We start from the raw sequence: 25,472 nt of genomic DNA, 5'->3' as shown, positions 1-25,472 counted from the left end.
TGGATCCACAAAGGTCTCGTCCTAGGGTCTAGGGCCCAGACCCACCTGCCTGGACAGACCCAGACACAGCGCTGACCAACAGGTGAGCCCGATTTTAAGCATGACAGACTGCGCCACACGTCATGGTGAGGCTCCGAGCCCAAAGTTCTAGAACACCAGCATAAAGGGACACCCTGAGCCTTACTGCCAGACTTTCAATGGCCCCTTATTTCCCACTCCCTCCTACATGCACCCCCTCTTAGCTCCAAGAAGGTGTGACTATACCCCCTTTTAAACAAGTTACCTCCATTTCCCTCTGGACTCTACCTGGAAAGCATGTCTCCCACTCCTCTGCAGGTAATTCCTCAAGTTCGGGCTCACCTCCCAGCTCGCCCAGGAAGGCTGCATACTAGCTGGGTCTCACTCACTTCCCTCTCTGGAACACAGCAGTCCAATCAAACCTGTACTCCTTGGACGGGCCCCAAAGCCAGAGAGCGCCAAGTCAAATTCTGACCTGGTTACTACTGGTGTAACCTGAGGTGAGTCAGTTCTGCCTCAGCTCTGAGGTTCTGCCCTCTGCACCTTTCACCTACTTTGGTATCAGCACCTTGATTTTCCTAGAGGGCACCATTCCTCCAACTCAGTCCACAAGATTCAGGTAGGGAAATCCCACCCCTGCATCACCCCAGCAACCTAGGCACTGATCACTGTAACTGGTGCCTGGGTAGGCATGAGACCAAGCTAGGTCAATGGGAACGACCCCGGGGCACTCTTTCTCAGGCAGTGAGTGCTGTGTTGCAGGACCATGTAAACTTGGAGATGCTGAGAGACCTTAACACACAGAGCTACTGGATCCAGCTATGCCTGATGCCACCGGCCCCAACTTAATAGTTACATGAGCCTATAAATTCCTAGTCTCACCCCCTTTTGGGTGTTGCTTTTCCAGATAGTTAGAGTTGCATTTTTGTCATCAGAACCGTAAGTCTGGCTATATAGAAACTGATCCCAGAAGCATGATGTCAGAGTGGACCATTCCTGAAGTAAAGGACTGGCTGAGTGGAGGTCAGGTACGGCAGTAAGGATTTTGCCATCTCCCAGCTAAGAAACTAGAATTCCAGATACACAGCAGCAACAGCGGTTAAAATGCAGCCTCTTTTGTCTTGAGGTGAGACCTTGGGCCATGGAGGCTGGAGCTTTAGGACATCTGGTGGAACATTCCAGGATATTAGCCTATGTTGGATACTTTTTTGGGCTCACAGTAAGGCCTACAAAAGGGGGCAAGCTTTACTCCTGGTAGCCTCCTGAATGACAGCTTTGCTAAGGATCCCTTTTTCCCTTTGGACAACAATTCAAGGTAGGTGAGGGTCAAGTCAGATGATCAGGGTTGGACATTCTCTGTTCCTGCTGCAGGCAGTGCCAGAGGAGGCAGAAAGGCCAGCCCCTATCAGGCGAGAGCCTGGGAAAGGCCTAATCCCCCAGGACCTCCCCAGCCCCCCTGCTGTGGTTCTCACATGCTGCTAGACAACCAGACGCAGCTTGGGGGCAAGGGGCCTGTGTAGATTCAATGAGGGCATACCTGGCACAGAATGAGGGCTTAGGAACTGTTGTTATCCTGGGGGCACTATGGCCTCCTGCTGCCACTATCCTTTCTATGGACTGAATGTTTGTGTCTCCCCCAAAATTCATAATCATAGCCCTAACCCCCAATGAATTGCTATTTGGAGATGGTGCCTTTGGGAGGTGATGAGGATTAGATGAGGTCATGAGGGTGGGGACCTCATGATGGGATTTGTGGCTTTATTAGAAGAGGGAGAGAGAGGGATCTCTTCATGCACACACTTGGAGGAAAGGCCATGTGAGAACACAGTGAGTAGGTGGCCATCTGCAACCGAAGGAGACAGCCCTCATCAGACACTGACCCTGCTGGTACCTGGATCTTGAACTTCCCAGCCTCCAGAACTATGAGAAATAAATTCCTATTGTTTAAGCCACACTGCCTATGGTTTTGGCAGCCCAAATTGAATAAAAACCCCTTGCTCATAAATGGAGTTAGGACCAATGACCAGCCATCCCCGTCTCCTAATCTCTGCATGGGGAGATCCACTGGGTCCCCCCAAACCTAGGAAAATCAACATCATGCATACTCTGGAGGCCACGTGCATGGTCTCGAGCACACGCAGGGTCAGATGAACCTCAGCATGCCAAGCAGCAGGCACAGTCACTACAACAGGACAGGGAGGACAAGCAGAGAGGAGGCAGGCAAGTGGGAGGCCACGTGCAGTCAGTGAGGGACAGGGAGCTGGCACAGCCCACGACCGAGCAGCCCACGCCGCGGTGCCCGGCTCCTTACCTCCCCTGCAGGACCTCTGACCACCAAGAAGCTGGAGGCGTGCTGGAAAGAGTAGAGAGCAGGAGACAGGGAGCAGTAGGCACCGAGCCAGTTCTACAGGAAAAAAAGTGCTGGAAAGGACCCCCAAGGAAAGGTGTTAGCTTTGGGAAGTCTGTGGCAGAGGTGGTTTCCAAGAGGCCCGAAGGACCCAAATGCCAAATGAAGATCACCCCCAAGACCGGCCTGTGCCAGGGGCCCAGAGAAGTGGGCAAGAGAGCAAAGGGAGAAGAGCCCACAGGCTGGACCACCCCAGATGGGCACTTGCCCTCCTGCAGGCTGGTGCTCGGTCTGTCCAGGGTGACATTCTCGGCAGATTTCCTGGGATGGCGTGAACAGTCTCTCAATGGGGAAAGGGATCCAGGGCCCCAGCAGTGGACAGCCATTAAGAAGCCCCACCAGCCAGGGACAAGGAGGCTGTGCCCTGCACAGATGTCACCGTCGATTCCCCAGGATCCAAAGGAGACAGGAATGGGGGTGAGGGACTCTTATTCCAAGGCCAATGTCAGAGAGTGGAGGTTCCTGTCCTGGCTCCACCTCAAATCTCCAGGTAACTTTGTAGAACGTACGTATCCTCTCTGGGCCTCAGTTTTCTCATATATATAAACTGGAAAAAGTCCCTCTATATGATGGAAAGAAGGTGACAAATAGTCTACCAATGCCAGACACCAAATCCCCATAGGGCCACACACGTTGCTACAGTTTTCTCTGGGGGTTGGTTTGTGCTGAAATAGGGAGGTGATCAAATATTCAAGATTCCTGGGCAGAAGGGCTCCAGGAACCTCACTGCCACCCAGGGCCACGCCTCAGGCTCTACGATCCCAGCACTTTTGGATGGAGGGAAGAAGGAGCCTGAAGCACAAAGTTTGGGGCAGAGCTTTTACTAACAGGAAACACCTTCAGGGTCCAGGTCAATGGCACTATTACCAATTGGGCCATCCACAGCCCCTATATCATGAAATTCCCACATCACTGACGCTGTGTGCCTGGGTCTCCACCAGAGACCCCTCACCCCGGGACCTGGTTCTGACCTACCCATCACTGGATCCTGGCACCGCCTCCCTGGGCCACTCGCAGTCGGTACCCAACAAATACCTGAGAAGTGATAGACTGCTCTAGACCTCAAATACCCAATTTGCAGTCACTGTCAGCCACAGCACCCACCTGCCAAAGGGATGGTACATTTTCTAAGCCTTTCTCAACCTGGTTACGCAACTGATTCCTCTTGGTCATGGTAACCCTTAGAGGGCAGGCATTACAACCCTGTCTTAGAAATGAGTCAACTGCAGCTAAGAGAGGTGAAGAGGTAATTTTCGCAGAGGCACACAGTGGGTGGCCAGTTGTCAACAGAGCCAGGGTGAGAACCTGAGTCTTCTGACACCCAGCCTGGTGCCCGCCATCAGCCAGCATGCCCGCTTACCACTGGTGTCCACCTGGCTGGTCAGCGCCTGGGGTGACATATCTTGGATACTGGCCCAGCAGGCTCACCCTCAACCCAGCATCTGCTGCCCTACAACTGCCGCCTGCTCCCAGCACAGGGAAGCCTGAGTGTAATGAGCTGGGCATGGGAGTGGGGAGCCCCAGCCAGTGCCCACACCTACCTTTGATGACAAGGGCCTCTGCCAGCAGCCTCATCTGATAAAGGGGCTTGTTCTCCACAGACATGTCATCGATCCCGGCCCGCGCATACATGCTGATGGCATCCCGGTAGGAGCCCTCCACGTAATGCAGCTTGCCCAGGATCAGCATGGCCTCGCACATGTACTGTGGCTGAAAGGACAAGGACCACATCAGCAGGCTCCTGCCCCAAAGGCCCTGCCCCACCCCCACCAGATAGAAGGAACACCCTCTCACTGAGCCATGATAATTTGCTTAAGACCCTGCTCAGAAACCTCCTCCTGCAAAAGCCTTCTCTGGACTTTGAGCACATGCTGGGAGGCGGGGGCTCTCTTCTCTCCATACCTGCAGTCCGTGGCCTACTTATTGAAATTCTTACATTCTTACTAAAATTCTTATAGGAGTCACTGTTTCACCTGTGTGTCTTATGCACCCAGCTACACTGCAGGCAACCTGCAGACTGGGCCCCATCTTCTCTCCTGTAGTCCCTGGAAGCTTCAGCCCAAGGCTGGCGCTCAGGAGTTCAGGCACTTGTTCTCAATGCAAGTGAGGAGTCAGGGACCCAGCCCAGTTTTGTGGGGCCCAATATAACTTGGGGGTGCATAAACACACACAAATATACAATTAGGTAAAAGGCCTTGGAAAGAGCCCATGCAGGTGACAGGCCTCAAGCTGAAGACCCCATGCAGCAGGACCTTTGTGGGCCAGAAGAGAGGAGGAGAGCAGAGGCCTGCTGGGCTACTGTCCCATCTTATCAGAAGTAGGTAATAAAAGTCACAATCAAGTGTCTGAATTCAAACCTGTTCTCTCTGCCCTACTTTTTCAAGTGCTGCTTATGCCTAAATCTCCACCCCATACAAGGACTCTCAGGCCTCGAGGAGGTCTGGTTGGCCCTGCCTGAGAGTTATGGCCTTGGACGTGGGCCCAGCCTGGTTTCAAGATCTCCCACCTTTTGAGACTACTTGCTCTAGTCTGCTGTCTCCATTTCTGTGCTCAGCAGGCCCACCACCCCTTATGCTAGGCACTGTCCCCACCACACAGCATTGATTCTGTCCACAGAGCTCTCTGGAGATGAAGCACTGGTCCCCATCCCAGACTGTCATCACAAGAAGGTGCTGCCCCTGACTCCCTGTGGGGAGATCAGACTCTGGGGTACATGTGACAGACCCCAGGGGAAGCCTCCACCACTCCCCACCATCTCCTGTCCTCTCAGAAGCCAGCTAAGAGAAATGGAGCATGGCACAGCTAAATTCTCCTTCCTCGCTGGTCTTCTTGGTTTTTGTAAATACCCATTCTACCTTTGCTTTTGCTCACACAGGCCCCTATCTGGAACAGTCTCCCCTTTCCCTCAAGATATCCAGATCTTCTTCCATCCTTTGGGGCCTTGCTCAAGCCCACCTCCTCCTAGAAGCCTCCCTGACTACCAGGGAGCTCCCTTCTGCTGAATTCCTGCAATGCTTCTACCAATGGACCTATCAGCTCCTGCAAGCCTAACCTGCTGATGACTGATTAACTCTCGAAGGCTGAATTTTTCAAGGGCATTTGCTAGTCTCCCCAGTAGGCTACCCACTCCCTGGGCCGGGGCCATAGATTTCATATCCCCAGGGGCATGCAGTCCACGGTCCCTCCAAGATGGGCAACATCTCTGCTATTCTTTCCACTCGTCTCAAGCCACGGGCACATTTCCTCCCTGCTCGGCCTTGTTTTCCCATTGTGAGGGCGAGATCCTAACACCCATCCCTCACCTCCCATCACAGCAATGCCAAGAGCATTAATAGGGCAAAGTCCAGAAAAGAAGTTTTAACTTTTCTTTAGAAAGAAGCAGGATAAACACAGAACATGAATAATTACTATTCTGTTCTACCGTAAAGGGGATAAAGGGCAGCTAAGCTCAGAAGGACAAGTTTCAGGGTGTGATAATAGGGCAGAGCTCAGTGGTTCCTGGTGGACCAATGACAGTTTACAAGAACTTCCACCTAGCTGGGGACAAATTAAGGACAATGTGGTGAATGTTTCATAAAGCTGAATTTATACTATTTAAAAAGCTGCTCTTAACTCTGAAAGCATATGTGTCTTGCTTTTTGGTGTTAAGATGCACTTTCTTTTATGGAGTGATGGTAATAGAAAGTGGTACAGTTTTGCTGCTATTTTTTTAATGTCCATATTTGGCAGATTTTAAAGTTGGCTACACTCCGTGGGACCCGTGCATTTGAATCTGAAATGTTCTTGGCCTGTCGATATCCAATAGTCAGGGAACCAGAGAGCCCTGGCCCAGTGAAAGGACGTTATGCAGGAAGTCACTCGTCTGGGGAATAGTCCCTCTGCTGTGGAGCAGACCTGTCACCTAGTCTTTGTGCCTCGATGTCTCTGTCAATAAAAAGCAAAGAATGACGACATGTGAATACCCAGGTAAGAGGAGAGAACGGATGAGGAAATACTTCACAGAGGCAAAATAGGCCTGTAAAAGCCAGTGTCACCATCATCACCGACATTAATCCGAGTCTCTCGGTCATTGTTTTATCTCTACTCAAGGACTTAGGGACACAGCACTGAGAAGGAACAGAGAACATGAGAACCTGGGATATGGAGACAAATAGGCCTGTGTTCAAGTCTTGGACCTACCACTGTGATCCTTGGCCAAGTGACTAACCTCTCCTGGGTCTCAGTTTCTTCTCCTGGTAAATGGGGATACTACGAGATCCATTGAGAGGGTTACTATGAGGCACTCATGAAATGGTGCAATGCCAGGTGCTCAGTGCATAACAAGTTATGACAAAGGTTCATTTTCACCCACCTCCACAAGACTGAGCTGGGCAGAATCTTAGAGGTCACTGAGAGTAGATTTCAAACTACCCTAAGGAGGTGCCTCAGGACCCACCTCTCTCCTCTCTTTGTCCCATCACAGTTACTCAGGACACATGGGAATCCAACTGGGATTTCCTCTGCTGCCAAGAAAAATCACCCCCTCCCCAACCACACCCCAGCCTTTGGGGTAAAACAAGAGAATCCCATAAACTACTTTTAATATTTTATTTTGCCAGATCAATGTTAAGTTTTGGGCTTTGGCCTGGATAACAGGGAATTTCTCAATGTTATTGGTGCCCGTGTATGCCTTTGATGAATAAAGCATGGTAAAATTTGCATTTAATAAATGTGATGTGGTAGAAAAAACGGTTTTCACAATACATGTGTATACTATTTGGCCAATACAAAGAAAGGGGCATCGGCATGGAGAAAGCTCCAAGTGAAAGTTCTCAGTGCAAAAGAGCAACTTGTCAAATATGTATCCTATGATTCTAATAAGAAAAGAAAGCTTTATAAGCATGTGTGAGTGTTTGTTAACACAGAGAAAGGAGTGTGGGACACATGCCCAATGGTGACTAGTGCTCAACTCTGGGGATGGGAATGGGCGTGGCAAACAAGGACTTTTATTTATTACTCAAACTACTTTTTTATGTAGTAAATTTTTTACAATAAGCCAAAGTCATCTTTATTTTAAAAACAATTTTTAAATATTTGATGAAGTTTACTAAAAAGAAAAAAATTAAAAGGGTTCTTAGTGGGAAAAGCTTAGGACCCACCAATCAAGTCCAACTCTTTTGACTGGCAGATGGGGAACTGGAGGGCCCAAGAGGTCGGGGAACATCCTCAGGGTCAAGCAGCTATTTTAAATCCAATTCAAAATCTCCCAGAGCTATAATAATCCCATCACAGCAATGAGCCTAAAGGCAGTAACCTTAAACTTCCAGTACACTCTCCCTGCACTGCTTAAGGAAAAAGCCGATGCTTCTTGGTGTGGCATTCTAGTCCCCATTCTCTGGCCCCAGTGTACTTATATAACCTAATTACCCACCATTCCCTTTTACTCTTATGAAATGACATAATGTAATGAAATTCTTGTAAGAAGAACCCTTAGATTACACACTGCTTCCTTAGCTTGGAATGCTCTGTCCTATCTCTGTATGTCTATCTCCCTCCCCCTTCAAGGTCCAGCCCTTCCCCCAGGGTCCAATTCTAGTACTACCATCCCCCAGATGACTCCCACCTCATCCCAAGGAGCGTTCCCCTCAGACTTGCCTCTGCATGTGCCTATGACATGTGTCAGAGTCCACACTGGACAATGTGTTGATAGGACTTATCTTCCCAGTAGATCTGCAACTTCCCAGAGGACAGAGTCCATGCTGAACCCATCTTTATTGCCCTCAAATTACATAACACAATGCCTTGCACACAGTAGGTTGCAATCAAATGTTTAGGTCAATAAATATATTACTTTAAAACATGTCTTGAAAAATTATATCTTCTTTGGGTCTCTAATAACATACCAATACCTCCACTATAGCTTGGCATACACTGTAATCTAGAACAGTCTCAAACTCTAATGTGCAATAAATCACCCAGAGAGCATGTTAATTACAGATTCTAATTCAGATTTTGCATTCCTAACCAGCTTCCATATCATGCCCAATCTACAGGTGGGTGGACCATGCTTTGAGTAGTAAAGATCTAGAGAAAGCTGTGACTATATTTCCCTCTATACCTGCCCTTAGTGCCTTGTATACAGTAGGTGCTCAATAAGTGCACTTGGACTTAAACTGGCTTGCCCTGTTATTGAGCTCTTCCATCACTAGCCAGTTCTATATGTTTGCCTGTTTCCAACTAGATCTTAGTCTCACTAAAGTTTTATTTCTCAAGACTGCCAAAGAGCACACAGAACTGGGCACATGCCAGTCTAATGAAATCTAATAGAAATATCACCTGAGCCATATGTGTAATTTAAATTTTCTAGTCACATTAAAAAAGGTAAAATTAATTTTAATAATTTTATTTAACCCAATTTATCCTATCATCTGAACATGTAATCAATGTAAAGAATTAATGATCTTTGACATTCTTTGTTTTGTACTAAGTCTTCCAAAACCAGTATATGTTTTACACTTATAGCACATCTCAATTTGGATTAGCCTCATTTCAAGCGCACATGTGGCTAGTGGCAACTGTACTGAATAGCACAAGGCCAACCCTAGGAGACACATGCTGCTCAGCTGACCAAATGACTCAGGGAGGTTGAGAGCAGACAGGAGGCAGGAGGAAAGGGGACCCCAGGCTTGAGGGGCTGACAACTTACTGACAGCTTCCCATGGTTGAGGATACTACTCAGATAGTTTCTGGCTTCATTCATCTTCGGCTCATTCTTCTCCAGCAAAGGGATGGAGTCTTTTATCTGGGCACTGTTCTCTTTCAAACACTGCTCCAGGAGGGCCTCGGCCAGGAGCAATTTTCCAAAGTCATCTGCAAAACAGGGCAGTGATCCCCTGAATGTGGCAAATGTGTAGACTGGGACAAGTCCCTGTTCCAACCCAACAGCCCCATCCCAGCACATAAATGTCCCAGGTCTGAGAAAAATCAATAAAGACACTGTTTCCATAAACTTAAACAGCCTTTAAACAACAACAACAAAAACAGACATTCTACCATTGTACCAGCATAAATCGCCCCTTTGGGTTTATTTTCTGTAGTTTAGTGGTTGGGGAGGCAGAGTTTCCAGGAGTTGGGACAAATTGCCAGAATTTCAGAATTAAAATGACAAAGTCACACTCATGACCCATTGTGGGTAATAAGTTCTTAAACCAAGAAGGAATTTCTCCAAACAATCAGAGAAGAAAATGATATGAAGCAGTTTAATAATGCATTTTCATGTGCTCCTAATTTAATTTCCATGTAACCACATTTGGCTTTTTCCATTTTAAAGGTATTTTATTTAACATGACCCAAGGAGAACCTAGCAACCAAGTGGAGAGCTGAGGTGGGAAGCAGATTTACTTGCGCAGCAAGGCAAATCCCTGAACAGGTTTAGTACTGGCACTGCCTGGAGTTCTCTCACATGGTAGCTTATCTGCAGACCTCACCACCTGGCAGGTGAGTTTATCTTGCTTTGTTTAATTTGCTGCCTCCCCTACCACACTGAAAACTCCAATTCTGTGACCACCATATTCCAGCTACCTACAGCAAAAGTGACTCAGGTGGGGGTGGGATTCAGGTGTTCAGTGTGCAGGGCCATAGGTCAAGTGTGCTTTCATGATGGCCTCGGGTGGCTGTGCTTGATGTGACTGGCTCATTGCCCTTCCCCTTCAACCAGGGTGAGGACCAGGCCCACCACTCAATATAGGTGCCAGTAAATAGCCGCCAAGTGAATTGGATCCTCTCCACTACCCCAGGAGGAAGCCATGAGGCTCAGGGAGTGATGTGCCAATCCACAACGTCTCTAGGAATGTGTGCCTGGTCCCGTCTCTTCACAGAGCTCCTTCTCCTGCCACAAAGGTGCTGTCAGACCTACCCAGGGATGCCACTAAATCCTCACTCTCAGGACCACTGCAGTTTGCTCACAACTCAAAGCCACCGGTCCCAAATTGCATGCCTCTGAAGACTCTCCATCCATAAGGAAGATTCCATGCAGAGAGCATCCTAAAAGCCCAGATCCCAGAGGACGGTCACAGATTTTTCCTCTGAGGATGCCACAGCCTTTTAGTGGGCCCTTTGCTATACCTACCTCATGATTTCTAAAATTAACATTTGTAGGAAATGGTCTGACAAGTACCTAATTCAAACTATCATCCATCACTGGTAGAATAGAAGTTGGTAGGACCTCTATAAAGGGCAATTTAGCACATATATCAAAATTATTTTTGTACTTTCCCACTGACTCAGCAATTTTGCTCCTACAGATGTCCTTATAAAGTCATTACTGTAGCATTACCTGTAATAGCAGAAAATTAGAGACAACCTGTATGTCCATCAACAGGAGGCTGATTAAAGAATGGTATATCCATAAAAAGGGACACCACGCTGCTATAAAAAGGAATAAAAAAGCTCAGTATGTGCTAAACTACCTTCAAATTAAATTAATGGGCCACTGTGTGTTTATGCAAGCATAAAAATATGTGAAAGGATACACAACCATCTGATAACCTTGCTGGTTTACGGGGAAAGAGAGGGAGGCTTTTCACTCTTTACAGTGGGTACTTTTGGAGGGTTGGCCCATGTGGATATATTACCTAGTCACAAATAAAAGTTTAAATCAACCCCAGAATGAAAGGCACCTTTCTTCATTTCCAAATCTCAGCCAGGAGGGGTGGGATGCTTAGCAGTGGGTGTCTGAGCAGCAGTCCTGAGATGGGGGCCTCTAGGCAAACTGTTCTCCTCCTCACTGGTTTTTCCTCCGTAAAACCAGGGGTGGGGTTAGGGACCTGCTCTTTGCAGGAAACAGGCCCTCCCCAAGCTCCTCCCCTGAGGCTGGTGCCAGCCCTCCTGCGAGTGCTCAAGGCCCTGCTCAGCACAGCTAACTCCCCACCCAGTTCGCAGCAGCAGAGCCATCTGGCCACCTGGCCCTGCCTCTGCCACCCAACTGCCGGGCCCAGAGCTCTGTGTGGTTCATTGGCTCTTTCTTTCGGGGCCTGGAGAAACCAGCTTCCTTCTAGGCAACCCTCAATCTTGAAAAACTCCCCAGGGCACGCACTGCTCCTCAAAATAATGGGAGTGTCCTCTGAACACTTGCTGCTCAAAGTGTGTGGTTCGTGGACTGGAACAGGTAGGTCTGTGTTTATGACCCAATCCCTGGAGGTAAATGCAGAAATTTAGAATACACGTTTACAAAGGTTGATGATAACATGACAGAATGTATTTGAATCTGTTGAATCAAATAATACAAAATTGGGGGGTAAAAGTCTGTGTATCTTTTGAAAGTATCAGAGCACATCAGATTGGGAATTTAAAAACATAAAACTGATCCTTCACAGATCGTTTGAGAAGCACTGCTCTAAACCACAAGAGAACCTTTAAAAAATTTTAAATGTTCTATTGTTGACACTATTGCAGATGTTCCCTATTCTCCCGCTTTGCCCACCTCCACCCAGCCCCCGGCCCCCCTTCCTTGGCCCTCTCCACACTACTGTGTTCATGGACTATGCATATATATTCTTTAGCTAAACCCTTCATCTTATAATGAGAAAGGGAGACTAATATTTGTTGAGGGCCTACTGATTGCCAGGTACTTTATTACATAATATCATTTAATCAGCACAGCCCTAAAAGGTAGATATTGTTCCCATTTTATAGATTATAATAAAAATATGCAATATTGCACGGCTGGGCATGGCTCAGCGGTTGAGCATCGACCTAGGATCCAAGAAATCATGGTTCGATTCCTGGTCAGGGCACATGCCAAGGTTGCAGCTCGATTCCCAGTTGGGGGCATGCAGGAGGCACCTGATCAGTGACTCTCTCATCATTGATGTTTCTATCTCTCCCCTTCTCCCTTCCTCTCTCTGAAATCAATAAAAGGTATATTTATATATGCACAACCCAAGGACACGGACAATGGTGGGGAGGGGGACTGGGGAGGGGGATGGGATGGGGTGGAATGGGTCATTGGGGAGAAAAAGGGACATTTGTAATATTTTAAACAACAAAAAAGGTATACTTAAATATATATATATATATATATATATATATATATATGCAATATTGTTATGGTCACAGCCTATAACAAGACACAGCAGAAGAATAGTCTGTCTCCCTTGCATCCCATGCAGAGCAAAGCTTCGCGTACTTTAGAAATAAAAAACAGTCTGAGAGCTGTAAACAGCTGGTGAAAAGCTAACAGTGCCCTGGCTGGTGTGGCTCAGTTGGTTAAGCATCATCCTGCGCATGGAAACACCGCTGGTTTGATCCCCAGTCAGGGTACCTGCCGGAAGCAGCCAATCAACGTTTCTCTCTCCCCCTCTCTTTCTCCCTTCCCTCCTCTAAAATCAACAAAATAATATATTTTTTTAAAAAGCTAACAGTAATTCCAAGGACAGGGATAAGAGTTGTTCTCACTGTCATACGTGAAAGATTTTGCGATGATTTTGTAAACTAACACCCCAGGTCCTTCTCCAGAGCCATGCTGCCCCTCCGCATCCCCCACTCAGGCTCCGTCTCCTGCAGCAGACACTCAGTCGGTGTCGGGAATGTACTTTCTTTTCTTCCTTGCTCAGCACTTCTCCCTGCACCATTCTTTCTCTTCCTTTCCCCGTTTCTTTCCATCCTATTATTCTCAACTGGCCAATCTATGGAACTGAAGAATATTTTACAATTAAAAGTTCTAGATTTTCACGCCCTAGCCGGTTTGGCTCAGTGGTTACAAGGCCGGACAGTGGACTGAAGGGTCCCAGGTTCGATTCCAGCCAAGGGCACATACCTTGGCTGCAGGCTCGATCCCCGAACCCTGTCGGGGAGTGTGTGGGAGGCAACCAGTCAATGTGTCTCTCTCACATTGATCTTTTGTTTCTTTTTCTTTTTTTTCCTCTCTCTCTCTCTCCTCCCTCTCTCCCTGTCCCCCTTCCACTCTCTCTGAAAAAGCAATGGGAAAAAAATCCTTGGGTGATGATTGAAAAAAAAAAGTTCTAAAATTTTCAGTTGTTAAATAAGAATCTAGGTGAATAGAGGCTTTCCTGTCCTTCTCTAAAGATGAATCAATTGCTTTTTATCATCATGTCCAAAATCAACTCCCTACCCGGTTTGGGTAAAGTGTTCCAGCTCTCCCCTCCCAGGGCCATTAGGAGGGCCTTCTTGACAGAGTGAGGCAGACTCTGGGAGCCTGGATGCTGATCCTGGCAGCCCATCCTAATCCCCTGCCCTTGACAGAGACCCAAATTAGGCCACCACTTAGTGGCCACCCAGCCTGCCCCCCCACCTTGTTTGGAAGGCCTCTGGCAGCTAGCTTTCTCTGTGCTCCCACCCCTCTCCAGGACTCTCTCAGGGTACCAGGTCACAGAGACCCATTTCAAGGACACCTGCCTCCTTCCCGCACCCCCACTTGTAGGACGGTGTTCCCCTCTCCACAACCTGCCAATTCGCTATCCGGAAACCTGCAAGCCTGGAGTTCAGACCAGGCCCTTCCTCCTAGGTCACATGGGGACACAGCAGTCCCCGCTGCTGCTCACCTCTCAGGACTGCAAAGGATTGGGACCTTCCAACCATGGAGAGAGAAGAGGCCGAAACTAGTGAGAGGCCACCTGCCTCAAACATCCCCTAAGAAATACTCTTTAACCACTTGGATGGGCTTTTTGTTTTTACGTGAACAAACCCCACCACAGACAGCCTTACTCTGGGGTTCCCCTGCTCCATCCTGACCAAAGCTAAACCGGATGTGAGTTTGAAAGTAAATGTACAAAAAGCAGCAACCACCTTCCCTCTGGGTGGGTGGCGGGGAGAGCCTCCCCAGACAGGAAAAGGGGTAGGGCCCCTTGTGAGGGAGGATCTCCTGGTCCTTCACTCCCACCAGACCAGAAAAAGGCACTCCCAGATGGCACCTCTCCTACCCCCTGCAGTGAAACCCATGCTCTGGGATTTTTAGTTTCTGAAGGAGATCCCACAGGTACAGCACAGCCTCGGGGTGTCAGTCTGTAAAATGGGGTTCAATTGGGGTTTAGCTCTCCCCTCAGTATCTTCCTCCTCTCCCAAATTATACAACTGTTAAAGCTTCCAGTCACTAACTGTAAGAGTCTAATAGGTCAGGTGGGACTTTAAGGATCTCCCTCCTGGCCCAGCTGGCATAGCTCAGTGGTTGAGCGTCAACCCATGAACCAGGAGGTCACCAGTTCGGTTCCCCACCAGTTCAGTTCCCAGTCAGGGCACATGCCCCGGTTTTGGGCTTGATCCCAGTAGGGGGCATGCGGGAGACAGATGATCAATGACTCTCTCTCATCATTGATGTTTCCACCTCTCTCCCCCTCTTCCTTCCTCTCTCTGAAATCAATAAAAAATAAATAAATAAATAAATAAATAAATAAATAAATAAATAAATAAATAGGAATCTCCCTCCTGGGTTGCAGGGGGGTCAGCTCCAACACCCCCACACTCCCAGAAAATAAGCTCTCAATCTCTCCAGTTGATCAAGAATCCTGTGGAGAGAGGACCAAAATAGCAGACAATCCAAAAACAAAAATGATTCCATGCATGGGCTTTGGGAGTCCCTTGTTTTCCTCCTTGCTCGTGTGCATGCTTGCATTTTGGGATAGTTAGTGTATCTGAACTTAACAATGGGAAAAGAAATCACTCACAGAACCAAACCCAAAAGTTGTCAGAGGAGACTTCCCACTATCCTTCAATCTCCCTTGTGCTGATAGGTTCCCACAGTGAAGCCAGGCCAGGCTCCATACACCCCACTCTGTCACTAGTAGACTTGGCTGCAGGGACTCAGGCTTAGGTACAGGCTCTATGAGTCTTGGTGTCCCTGTGTTTAAAATGGCGACAACAGCCTAGCCAGCGTGGCTCAGCAGTTGAGCATCGACCTATGATCTAGGAGATCGAGGTTCAATTCCCGGTCAGGGCACATGCCCGGGTTACAGACTCAATCCTCAGTAGGGGGCGTGCAAGAAGCAGACAATCAATGACTCTCATCATTGATGTTTCTGTATATCTCTCTCCCTCTCCCTTTCTCTCTGAAATCAATAAAGACATATTAAGAAATATATACCATACCATTTATAAACTATGTCCTACCAGTGTTTCCCAATAATGCTTCATAGAATATGGTAAGGGAAGTTTGAGAAATGTAGTATTTATACTCTAACCCTGGCTTTTATATCACATGCAGGTGAGCATATTAAAGGCCCTCATACGTCCTGCAGTTGAAAAACATCTGTTTAATGATATTTAATCCATTAGGTCCAATTTCTCAACTTGCGTGGCTCTCTAAATCCTTTCTTCCTGGGATATCAATTAATAAACTATTCAATGTCCTTGAGACCTCTAAAGAATAGCTTAGGAAATATCTCTGTGTGGACTCGAGGCGGCCAGGTTCCTATCTTGGTCCCAGCGTGTGTCTCTTCAGTGCCAATCTGACTCAAATTCCCATACCTCTCCCAGGCCCCAATGCCCTCTGTATGGGTCACTTTCATTCCCACCCTCATCCGACTTACCCCATCACATCATCCCACACCAGGGATGGAGGGGAACCTGCAATTTATCTATTCTGCCCTAAAAGGGGGGGCTCACCAGCTTCTCCCATATATGTACCAGCTCTGGCGACTCCCCCTCACTGCCATGTTTAGACCTATCTCAAAGGTTCAACCTGACTGTCACCTAGCCCCTCTCAGTGTCCTGTCCTTCCTCCTCATTGGGCAGACACACTCTGCCCATCCCACAGAGGTCAGTACACTTCTGCTACTTCCTAAAACCCTCTCCCCTTCCTCTGAGCCCCACTATCTAATGCACAGTTGTGCTCTGATCACCTCCCTGCCTCCCCATCCATTTTGGCAACTCTTCAAGCTGGGATTTTGTGCTATACGTCTTTGAGATAAGACGTAACAATGCAAATGGCTAAAAGGATATACTGAGAAACCTGGGTTCAAATCTTGATTCCACCACTTATCAGCTGGATGGTCAAGTTACTTAACTTCTCTGTGTCCCAGTGTCTTTATCTGTAAGTGGGGTGAACAACCCCAACAATATGGGATTGTTGGGAGGAATTAATGAGTTGATTAAAGTGCTTAGGACTATGTCTGGCACACAGTGAGTGCTAGATAAGTGTTAGCTATTACAATTACAATTATTATCATTCCTTCTCCTCCACAGAGCCTTCCATAGGCAGTCCTTAAAACTTTTTTTTCTGTGAATGTGAAGTTATTTGAAATAAAATTGAAGCACATTTAAAGAAAGAATTGCCAATATTTAGTATTTTCCCTCCTTGTTAGTATGTTTTATTGTTATATTTTGATCCTATTTACTTATTTACATTATACAATAATCCAATTTTTAAAATGCTGTGGATGTAACCTTTTCTTAGACTGGCAAATACTTGGTAAAACTCTTAATATCTGTGTCTACGTCCTTCCTTCCACAGGGCTCTAACGTGCTCAGAGGCAGGGCTCAGAGCGAGGGCTCCCCAGGCTGGGCTGAAGGCACGGGGACCGGATTTGCGGCTGGAGACGGGGGCGGGTTCCCCACTGCCACATCAGGGTACTTTCCCACCCGGGAACGGGAAGAGCCCAGCCCGCCGAGCCGGCCCTGCTGCTGCAGCCACGGCTGCCGGGCTGGAAGGGTCCCGACGCCGGCCGCGCGCGGAGACGGCTTGCCAGGCCTCCTCCACACTTCGCCACCCGCCCCGGCTCAGGAACCCCTCCGACTGGGTCTGCCGGGCTCGGGGCTCCGCCGTCAACCCGGCCTGGGGGAAGGGGAGGAGGGAGGGGGGAGGGAGAGACACGGAGACCTCGCCCGAAGTAGTGTAAAGACCAGAGCGAGGGTTGGGGTGGTGGAGGGGCAGAGTCCAGCCCCAGCCCTACTCTGACACGTGCCCATACCACCATGTCACAATAGATGGAGTTGCCCACAAAATCCTAAAGGCAGAGCGCGAAAGACGTTTCTCTCCCCCAAGCACCCAACCTGTACGATTTTTCTCCTGCGGCAGAAAAACCGTCCAGACTACCGCGGCACTCCTAGGGCGAGCACTACAGGAAGAGTAATACCAAAGCCGGCCGTCGCCGGCCGGGGGCAGTCGGGGCGCGCTTCCTGGAGGAGGCGGCGCGTTTCGCGCGCTCCAGCCTGTGAACCAGCCCCTTCCCTCGCTCACCGGTGTCCAGAGAGGTGAATAAGGAGCTCGGGACGGCCTTCCGGCCGCCCCCGCCGCTGGGCGCGACCAGCGCCTGCATCTGCCGGGCCAGCTCGGGCACGCGGTCCCAGTGGCCCTCGGCGCGGCAGCGCTCCAGCTCGCTCTCCAGCTTCAGGTAGGAGCCGTGCGCGCCCTTCGCAGCCATCTTCGCGCGGGCGCTGTCATGGAAGGCGCGGCCGAGAAGTGGAGACCCGGCCGGGGGCGGCGTCCCGGCTGGGGCGCACACGCGGGCGGGGTCGCTGGGGGCGCGGACGACGTCCGGGGCTCCGGCGGCGGGGGGGGCCCAGGCGGCGGCGGCGGCGGCGGCGGGGCAGCAGCAGCACTTGGTGCACCGCCCGGCGCCTCCGGGCTGGGGCTCCGGCTGCGCGGCCCGGGCGCGTCCAGAAGCAGCCTCCGCCTCTGCTGCAACAGCTCCTGTCGCTGCTGCCTGCGCCGCTGCTGCAGCTGCGGCCACAGCCCCCGCCCCGGGCCCTGGCGCCGCCAGCTGCGGACCCGCCCCGGGCCCGCGCTCCGCCCCCGCGGGGGCGTGGCGCGGCTGCGGAGAGCCGGGCGCGCCGGCGGCCAGCGCGGCCACAGCAGCCAGGCGCACGCGGAGCGCTCGCGGCCGCCCCGGCGCCAACCCCCCGCCGCGGGGGCGGCGGCCTCGGCGTTCACTTTAATGCTGCGCGGAGTCCCGGCGCCCGGGGGCGCCTCGCTCCCCGCCCCCTTCCCAGCCCGTGGGGGCGCCGGGCCTCGGGGACCCCCGCCCCAGCGTCCTGGAGGCTTTGTGTGGTGGCCCGGTCGACACCGCCGCCCGACACGTCACAAATCCGAGGAGAGGCCGGCCGGCCGGGGCCCCCACTCGCAGGGCGGGCCTCCCCGGAAACCCGCCGCCCCGCGCGGCGCCCACCCACCGGGAGCGTGCGGGCCGCGTGCGAGCCCGCGGGGTGCGCGGGAGGAGGCGCGCGGGCTTCGCGGCTCGGCTCTGGGCGCCTCTGCTCTTAACAGACTTTTCCTTTTCTTTTTTTAAAAAGCGGAGTTCCTCTTTCCAACCAGACCCCTGCACTAACCGGCTGGCCTGTCCGCCGCAGAGCCCGGTTGCCCTGGATTTCTTAAAGGTTTTAAGCTGTTTCTCCAACTTGGTATTTATTTATTACTTCTGGTGTTCAAAGACTGCGATCAAAGCTGTATCGAGCTCTTGGCGGGGCTCAGTTCGGCGTTGTGGGGTACTAAGTTCAAAGGGTTACTTGGTGGCCTGGAGGGAGCGGGAGACCTACACCCTGTGCCTGACACCCGTGGGGGCCCCGCCTCCGGGGTCACCTCGGTTTACTCTCATGTAGGGATTGGAGCCACCTCGAAAGAAATCACAGCAAGACCAAAACAAAAAGCAAACAACAAAAGAACAACCCTGTGTATAAGTGAAGACTCCAGAAAACGGGAGTGCGGGCAAGCTTTTAAGCAGAGACTCCGAAGACCCCTCACACGGGTCTTCACCACTGCCGGACCTGCCGGACCGTGACCTTGGGAGTGAGCTTGACCGTTCTCACTGCTCCGTGCTTCTGGACAGCTGTCACCGTGGGAGGCTTTGTCAGGGGCCGCCCAGGCTCCTGGGGCTTAGTCCCACCGGGCCCTTTGCTCTGCAGCCACACGGAGTCATCTTAGGAAGGCAGTCTTCCTGCCCCACCCCACGGCAGGATTTCCTCAACGTGGGGGCTGCTCTGAGCACCTGGGGTCTGTTCTGAACTCCCAAAAGCCAGGAGATAGGTGAAGGAAAATTGGGACAGCTCTGACAGACTCACTCAATGTGCACACGCGCCTCCTTGCTGACTCCTGTCAGCTCCTCTAGTTGGCTTTTGGTTAGTTACCCTTGGCTGCCCTTGCTAGTTAATAGAACTGGATTTTGCTAGGAGAGTGAATTGTGCCTGTCCTTCGGGTGAGGGTGGCCTGAGAACACCCTGTGATTTACCCCAGGTCTGGCATTCCCCAGAGTCAGCCGTGAGGCAGGCAAAGAAAAGCAGAGTTGATAAGTAGGAGGCAATCTTTATGGAAAAAATAAAACCTCCCCTCCTCCCTATTTTCTCCAGTCCTTTGCCAACCCTGCCCCCAGATTGCAGGACTCTAGGGAACTAGCTGAACGGGAATGGCTGCTTGTTCCTTTGACAGGTGCTCTAATATTTATTTGTGTGGGCATGGGTCATGGTGGGAGGGATACCCCTTGGCAAGGAAAGCCCTGCCATGTGTCATGTTTAAAACTTATGATGAGCAGCTCTTCAATACTGTGGAACACATGCCTTCATGGCTCTTTTCCAGCAGAGACAAGACCCCAACCCGCTCGCTAATGACCAGCGTTTTTGGGGGGCAATAAGAGACTGTAGGTACAACAAAGAACAACCAAGATGTATTAGTAGCATTTGCTAAAATCAAAGGCATATAGAAAGGGTACTGGTTGTTTTTATTTTTTAATAATCTGAAATCCCTTAGAAGAGAGTTTAGGACAAATTCTGGTAAAGACTGCTTTCCACCTTGAAAATGCCACCAAGATAACTTGCTGGTCAGACAAAGCTGAGCTCCTTGCTTGCCAGAGTGAGGGAGAACATTGCCATGACATCTTAGTAGCATCTCAGAGGAAGTAATGAAGTTCACAGGAGGTAAATCAACTTGCTAAGGAATGTGTGTTTTCACAGGGCAATGAAGATACAGCATGAGGGACCATCTGGTTTAAAGGGAACAGTAAAACCAAGCCAACGGGGGAAGCTACTAGTTCACCTGCTGCCCCAGACAAGCTGGGGAGGCTCTTGCCACTGGATCACGAGAGAGGCTGTAGTAAGCTATTGATCTTTTTTTTTTTAATCTTTATTTATTTGCCTTGGTAAGGAAAAAGTTAACAGTAAATTTCCCACCTCAAACTTCCATAAATATGCTGACAATGTAGGAAAAATTTTACAGAAACAGCTTAAGAACAATTAAAGTGCATATAACTCTTTTTAAAAGCTTATATTAAATGTCCTTTAGTAAGTAAAAAGGGAATTTTGCTTCTAATTTCCAGGCCTTGTTGAGTAGGCTCTTGGTCTTGGTTCTCATGGTGAGATCTCTCATGTTCTTATAGGTGGAAAGGTTTATAATATATAGTTAGGCCTGTAATGGGAGGCCTGGACATGGCTCAGTGGTTGAGAATCAACCTAGGATCCAGGAGATCACGGTTCAATTCCCGGTCAGGGCACATGCCCAGGCTGCAGGCTCGACCCCCAGTCGGGGGCATGCAGGAGGCAGCCGATCAATGACGACTCTCTCATCATTGATGTTTCCATCTCTCTCCCTTCCTCTCTCTGAAATCAATAAAGATATATTTAAAAAAAGACAAAAAAACAAAGCTCATTTGAACTCACAAGCCTGTTCAGGCTTGGGTTCCCAGAGAAAAGGATTGGTTACCAAGTACTCTGGTAAGTCAAATAATGGCATGGTAATTGCAGGAAAGTTGGGAATGCACTGCTTTGCAGTGGCCAGTGAGATCCAAGAATAACTGTCCCTTAGTTATTGGCGGGTAACCTTTTGCACAGCCAGTTGTCCAGAGTTAGGGGATTACCTACATGAGATAAACCTTGTCTTAGGTCATGGACTTTCCTTTGACAAATTGTTAACTTCTGTATGCCCTCTCTGAGCTAAAAGAACTCACCTTATCTTTGCAACATAAATGATCATCCATATTGAATAAAAATAGAATCACAGCAATTTAAAGCCCTCGAGGTCCTGGTTGAGGTCTTCTGAAAAGTAGAAGGGCACTTCAGTTCACTGAGGCATAGCGATCCAGGTATGTTCTTGATTTTCCCTGGAGAAAACAAACAGCTATTATTTTTTGATTTAAAGAGACACCAAAGAAAGTACAACATAGTGCTACAATTGTAAAACACGCAGTCAGACTCCTTAGGCCCTGAAGATAAAGTATTTGAGTTTGGTTCCAGGGGAAGCAAAGCTGGAGAATGACTAATTTATTTATGGCCATGGGGACCTAAGTGAATCTATATTCTTGCCTACTGGGTTTCTCCATGGCACAATAGGGCAAGATATGAAGACTCCTTTCTCTTAAGGCTCTTGCTTATTACTTTTATTCCTGCTTTTAGCTCCTTGTTTTAGAGGCTACTGTGCAAGTTTGGGTAGAGGTTTAGATGAGTCAGTCTAAACCTTGATGAGTTTAGTGTGGAAGAATATAAGTAGAATTGTTTACCTACAAAAGAGCTTCAATCTGTGCTTGATCTACATACAAAAGTACTGATAAATCAATATCCAAATTAGCCAGGACCTCATTAAGAATAGAGATGTCCTCTGAGACTGGAAGGAAGAGACCATCAGGAGAGCTTTCACACAGTAAATCTCTTGTTATTAAGTTAATGAGGGTAGTGTCATGAAGAAGAAAACTCTTTGGTTAAAGGTTCAAGGCTAAAAAGGAAAGGAAAAAAAAGAAGGTTCAAGGCTGACAGTTGGGGGGTGAGGTACCTGGAGAAGGTGCGATGAGGAGGATTAGCTAGATGCATGACCAGAGGAAGTAGTTTGTTGACTCCAAGGAACAGGCTGTTTAATAGTGCTCTGGTGGCTTGGTCAGCCGTGGCTCAGCGGTTGAGCATTGACCTAGGATCCAGGCGATCAGGGTTCGTATTCCCGGTCAGGACACATGCCCAGGTTGCGGGCTTGATCAATGACTCATCATTGATGTTTCTATCTCTCTCTCTCCCTCTCCTTTCCTCTCTCTGAAATCAATAAAGATATATTAAAAAAAAAAATAGTGCTCTGGTTTAAGGTTGATAATATTATGCCCATATCAATCAAAAAGTTGTAACGTTGTCCTTTAATTTTTAGAGAAATGTTTCCTTGCAGTTTTAAAGAGAAGAATGGAAAATTGAACACCTTCAATGATAACTTTTTCTCTCTCTTTTTTTTTAGTTTCTTAGTTCTGTAGCTCTTTTAATATAGAGCTCTTCCAAGGTTTTGGCGATCTGACCGTAGCACTATTTCCCATTCTACTTTTCGCTTGCATATTCAACTCCCTATTTCTGGTTTAAGGCCATTTACAAAAAGACAAGTGGGAGAGCCAAGGTCAAGTCTGCTTCAGGATTTACTCCTGAATACTGCCCCAAGGTAGTAAAGAACCTATCCCTGAAGTCTCCATCAGATTGCTCCCTTTTAAGCTTGAAGAACTGAATCAGAGCATAGTCTATTTTCACAGGAAAGATAAAGGATAGCTTCTCAAAGACCTTGACCAACACCTACAGCTCTTCTAAACCCCTTCAGTTTCCTATGCAATTCAAGGTCTTTTAAGTCAGCAGTGGAGATCTTCCCGTTCTGACTTTATATATATCTTGGCAACTCTGGTAATAAGCCTCCAGGATGGCATCTAACATGGACCTGCTTTATCCTTCTAGTCCCCTTCTCTACCTCCAAGCACTAGAGGATGAGCCATCAGTCAGTACAGGGGGGTTCATATAAACAGTCTGGATGGTTCTTTGGCTATAAGGAAGCTTCTAATATTCTTCCAGAAGGATCATTTTCTATCATTCATACCTTTACCCTTTTCTGAAAAAGAGTGCTCTATCAAAAGAAGTCCCTTTCATTTTAATGTATTCCTTTTCTCCATGTCCAGGGTGGTCCTTGAGTGTGCCATAAACCCATAGGCCCTGAGAACACTTATCCTGATCACTTACAAAGGATAATGAATGAATCGATGGCTGAGCCAAGGGTTTGAACTAATTCTTGGCGTAAACACTGTGGCTGGGGAAACTCCAGAATGAGTAATTACCTCTGATCATGTAGTGGCTGTGATGCTGAAAAGTGATATGTCAATTGAAGTTTTGTAAATTAAATCTTATTAGAAAGGCAAAAATGATCATCACAGAAAAATGCCTTGGCACTGAGTACCTGCTGCCCGGTGGTGCAGTCTTGTTTTTCTGTGCTTCTGGACCCTCTGCGGCAACCATGCTCCGCCAGATCCTCAGTCAGGCAAAGAAGCATCCAAGCTTGATCCCTCTCTTTGTATTTATTGGAGCAGGAGGTACTGGGGCAATGTTGTATGTCACATTGTTCAATCCAGATGTCTGTTGGGACAGAAAGAATAACCCAGAACCCTGGAACAAACTGGGTCCCAGTGAGCAATACAAGTTCTACTCAGTGAATGTAGATTACAGCAAACCGAAGAAAGAAGGTCCAGGCTTCTAAATGAAATGTTTCACTATAAAGCTGTTTAGAATGAAGGTCTTCCAGAAGTCATCCGCACAATTTTCCACTTAACCAGGAAATATTTCCCTTCCAAATGCACAATATCATGTTGCTGTATTGTGTTGGGGTTTACACTGATTAATAAATATTTGCAACTTGAAAAAAAAGAAAGAAAGAAAATGCCTTCTATAAAAAGAGACTTTCATAATATGAACAGTCAGACTGTAACCTATAGATTATTGTTTGTTTAGCTAATGGCCTCTATATATCCAAGTCTCATCCCTGAATGCCCAGGTGCTGCATCTCAGCTTTCAACTCTCAACTACTCCGTGAAGCCTTCTCCTGCTACCCAGGTCTTACAGCTCACGTTCTTTCATCTCTGCACTCAGTTTTAACATTGTCTCTGTCCTACAGTTCAACTCTTCAGTATTCAATTTCTGCGATGCTTTTTTTTTTTTGAAGAGAAGTATAATACTCAATACATTAAAAATGTTTTTCTTGCCTGGCTGGTGTGGCTCAGTGGTTGAACATTAATCCATGAACCAGGAGATCAAGGTTCTATTCCGGGTCAGGGCATATGCCTGAGTTGCGGGCTTGATCCCCGGTAGAGGGCGTGCAGGAGGCAGCCGATGAGTGACTCTCTCATCATTGATGTTTCTATCTCTCTCTCTGTCTCCTTTTCTCTCTCTGAAATCAGTAAAACATTTTTTAAAATAAAAATAATCAGAAAGAATATATGCACCCCTATGTTCATAGCAGCACAATTCACAATAGCTAAAATCTGGAAACAGCCCAAGTGCCCATCAGGAGATGAGTTGATAAAAAGCTGTGGGACATTTACACTGTGGAATACTATGCTGCTGTAAAGAAGAAGAATCGCGTACCCTTTGGGACAGTATGGATGAACCTGGAGAATATTATGCTAAACGATATAATACAAGCAGAGAAAGACTGGAATCTAAAGAACTTAATAAACGGGTGAACAGAATAGACTGAATGACATGGAAGCATGGATCAGACTGACGAATCTCAGAGGGAAGTAGTGGGGTGGGGGAGAGATTAACCAAAGAATTTATATGCATAACCCAAGGACATAAATAATGGTGTGGTGAGGGTCTGGGGAGGAGGGTGGGGCGGGGTGGAAGGGGACAATGGAGAGAAAAAGGGACATCTGTAATATTTTGAACAATTAAAAAAATTATATAAATAAATAAATAAATAAGCTTTTCTTGCCCTGGCCAATGTGGCTTAGTTGGGTAAGTGGCATCCCATGCACCAAAAGGTCACTGTTTTGATTCTTGGTCAGGGCACATGCCCGGGTTTCGGGCTTGTTCTCCAGTGGGGGGCATGAGGGAGGCCGCCAATCGATGTTTCTCTCTCCCACTCCCTTCCTCTTTAAAATCAATAAAAACATATATTTTTTAAATGCTTCTCTTGCTGCTTCCCTTATTTTCTATATTTTTATCATTGCAATCTTTAGTATACTCATAATAAGAATTTCAGGTATAGGTTAACAGATGTCACTGTGAAAAAGAAAATTTAAAAAGCTTACCATTCTTTTAAAATTAACTGATTCATTCATTCATCTACCCCTTCACTTATTGTTATTAAAACTGTTAAGATGTTGGGTTAAGAAGAGAAAACAATTATTAATGT

The 25,472-nt window shown here is 48.1% G+C and overlaps 1 protein-coding gene and 1 pseudogene across 1 annotated transcript in view; one reads left to right on the top strand and one right to left on the bottom strand.

Annotated features, from left to right (window-relative positions):
- The window catches only part of TTC7A (tetratricopeptide repeat domain 7A), a 106,657-nt gene extending 88,757 nt beyond the window's left edge, over positions 1-17,900 (bottom strand). The window contains exons 1-3 of the mRNA XM_016216977.2: positions 17,595-17,900; positions 9,111-9,274; positions 3,967-4,135 (exon numbers count right to left, since the gene is read on the bottom strand). Of these exons, the coding sequence (XP_016072463.2) occupies positions 3,967-4,135; positions 9,111-9,274; positions 17,595-17,778 (517 nt within the window). The 5' untranslated portion in view covers positions 17,779-17,900. The remainder of the gene's footprint in view (positions 1-3,966; positions 4,136-9,110; positions 9,275-17,594) is intronic.
- Positions 17,901-22,382: 4,482 nt separating this feature from the next.
- Positions 22,383-24,360, top strand: LOC107540255 (cytochrome c oxidase subunit FA4 pseudogene; annotated as a pseudogene).
- Positions 24,361-25,472: the final 1,112 nt, after the last annotated feature.

The sequence above is a fragment of the Miniopterus natalensis genome, chromosome 13 (genome assembly GCF_054644295.1).
Source record: "Miniopterus natalensis isolate mMinNat1 chromosome 13, mMinNat1.hap1, whole genome shotgun sequence".
NCBI lineage: Eukaryota > Metazoa > Chordata > Mammalia > Chiroptera > Miniopteridae > Miniopterus > Miniopterus natalensis.
The sequence above is the reverse complement of the archived record's forward strand: the minus strand, read 5'-3'. Positions and strand labels throughout refer to the sequence as shown.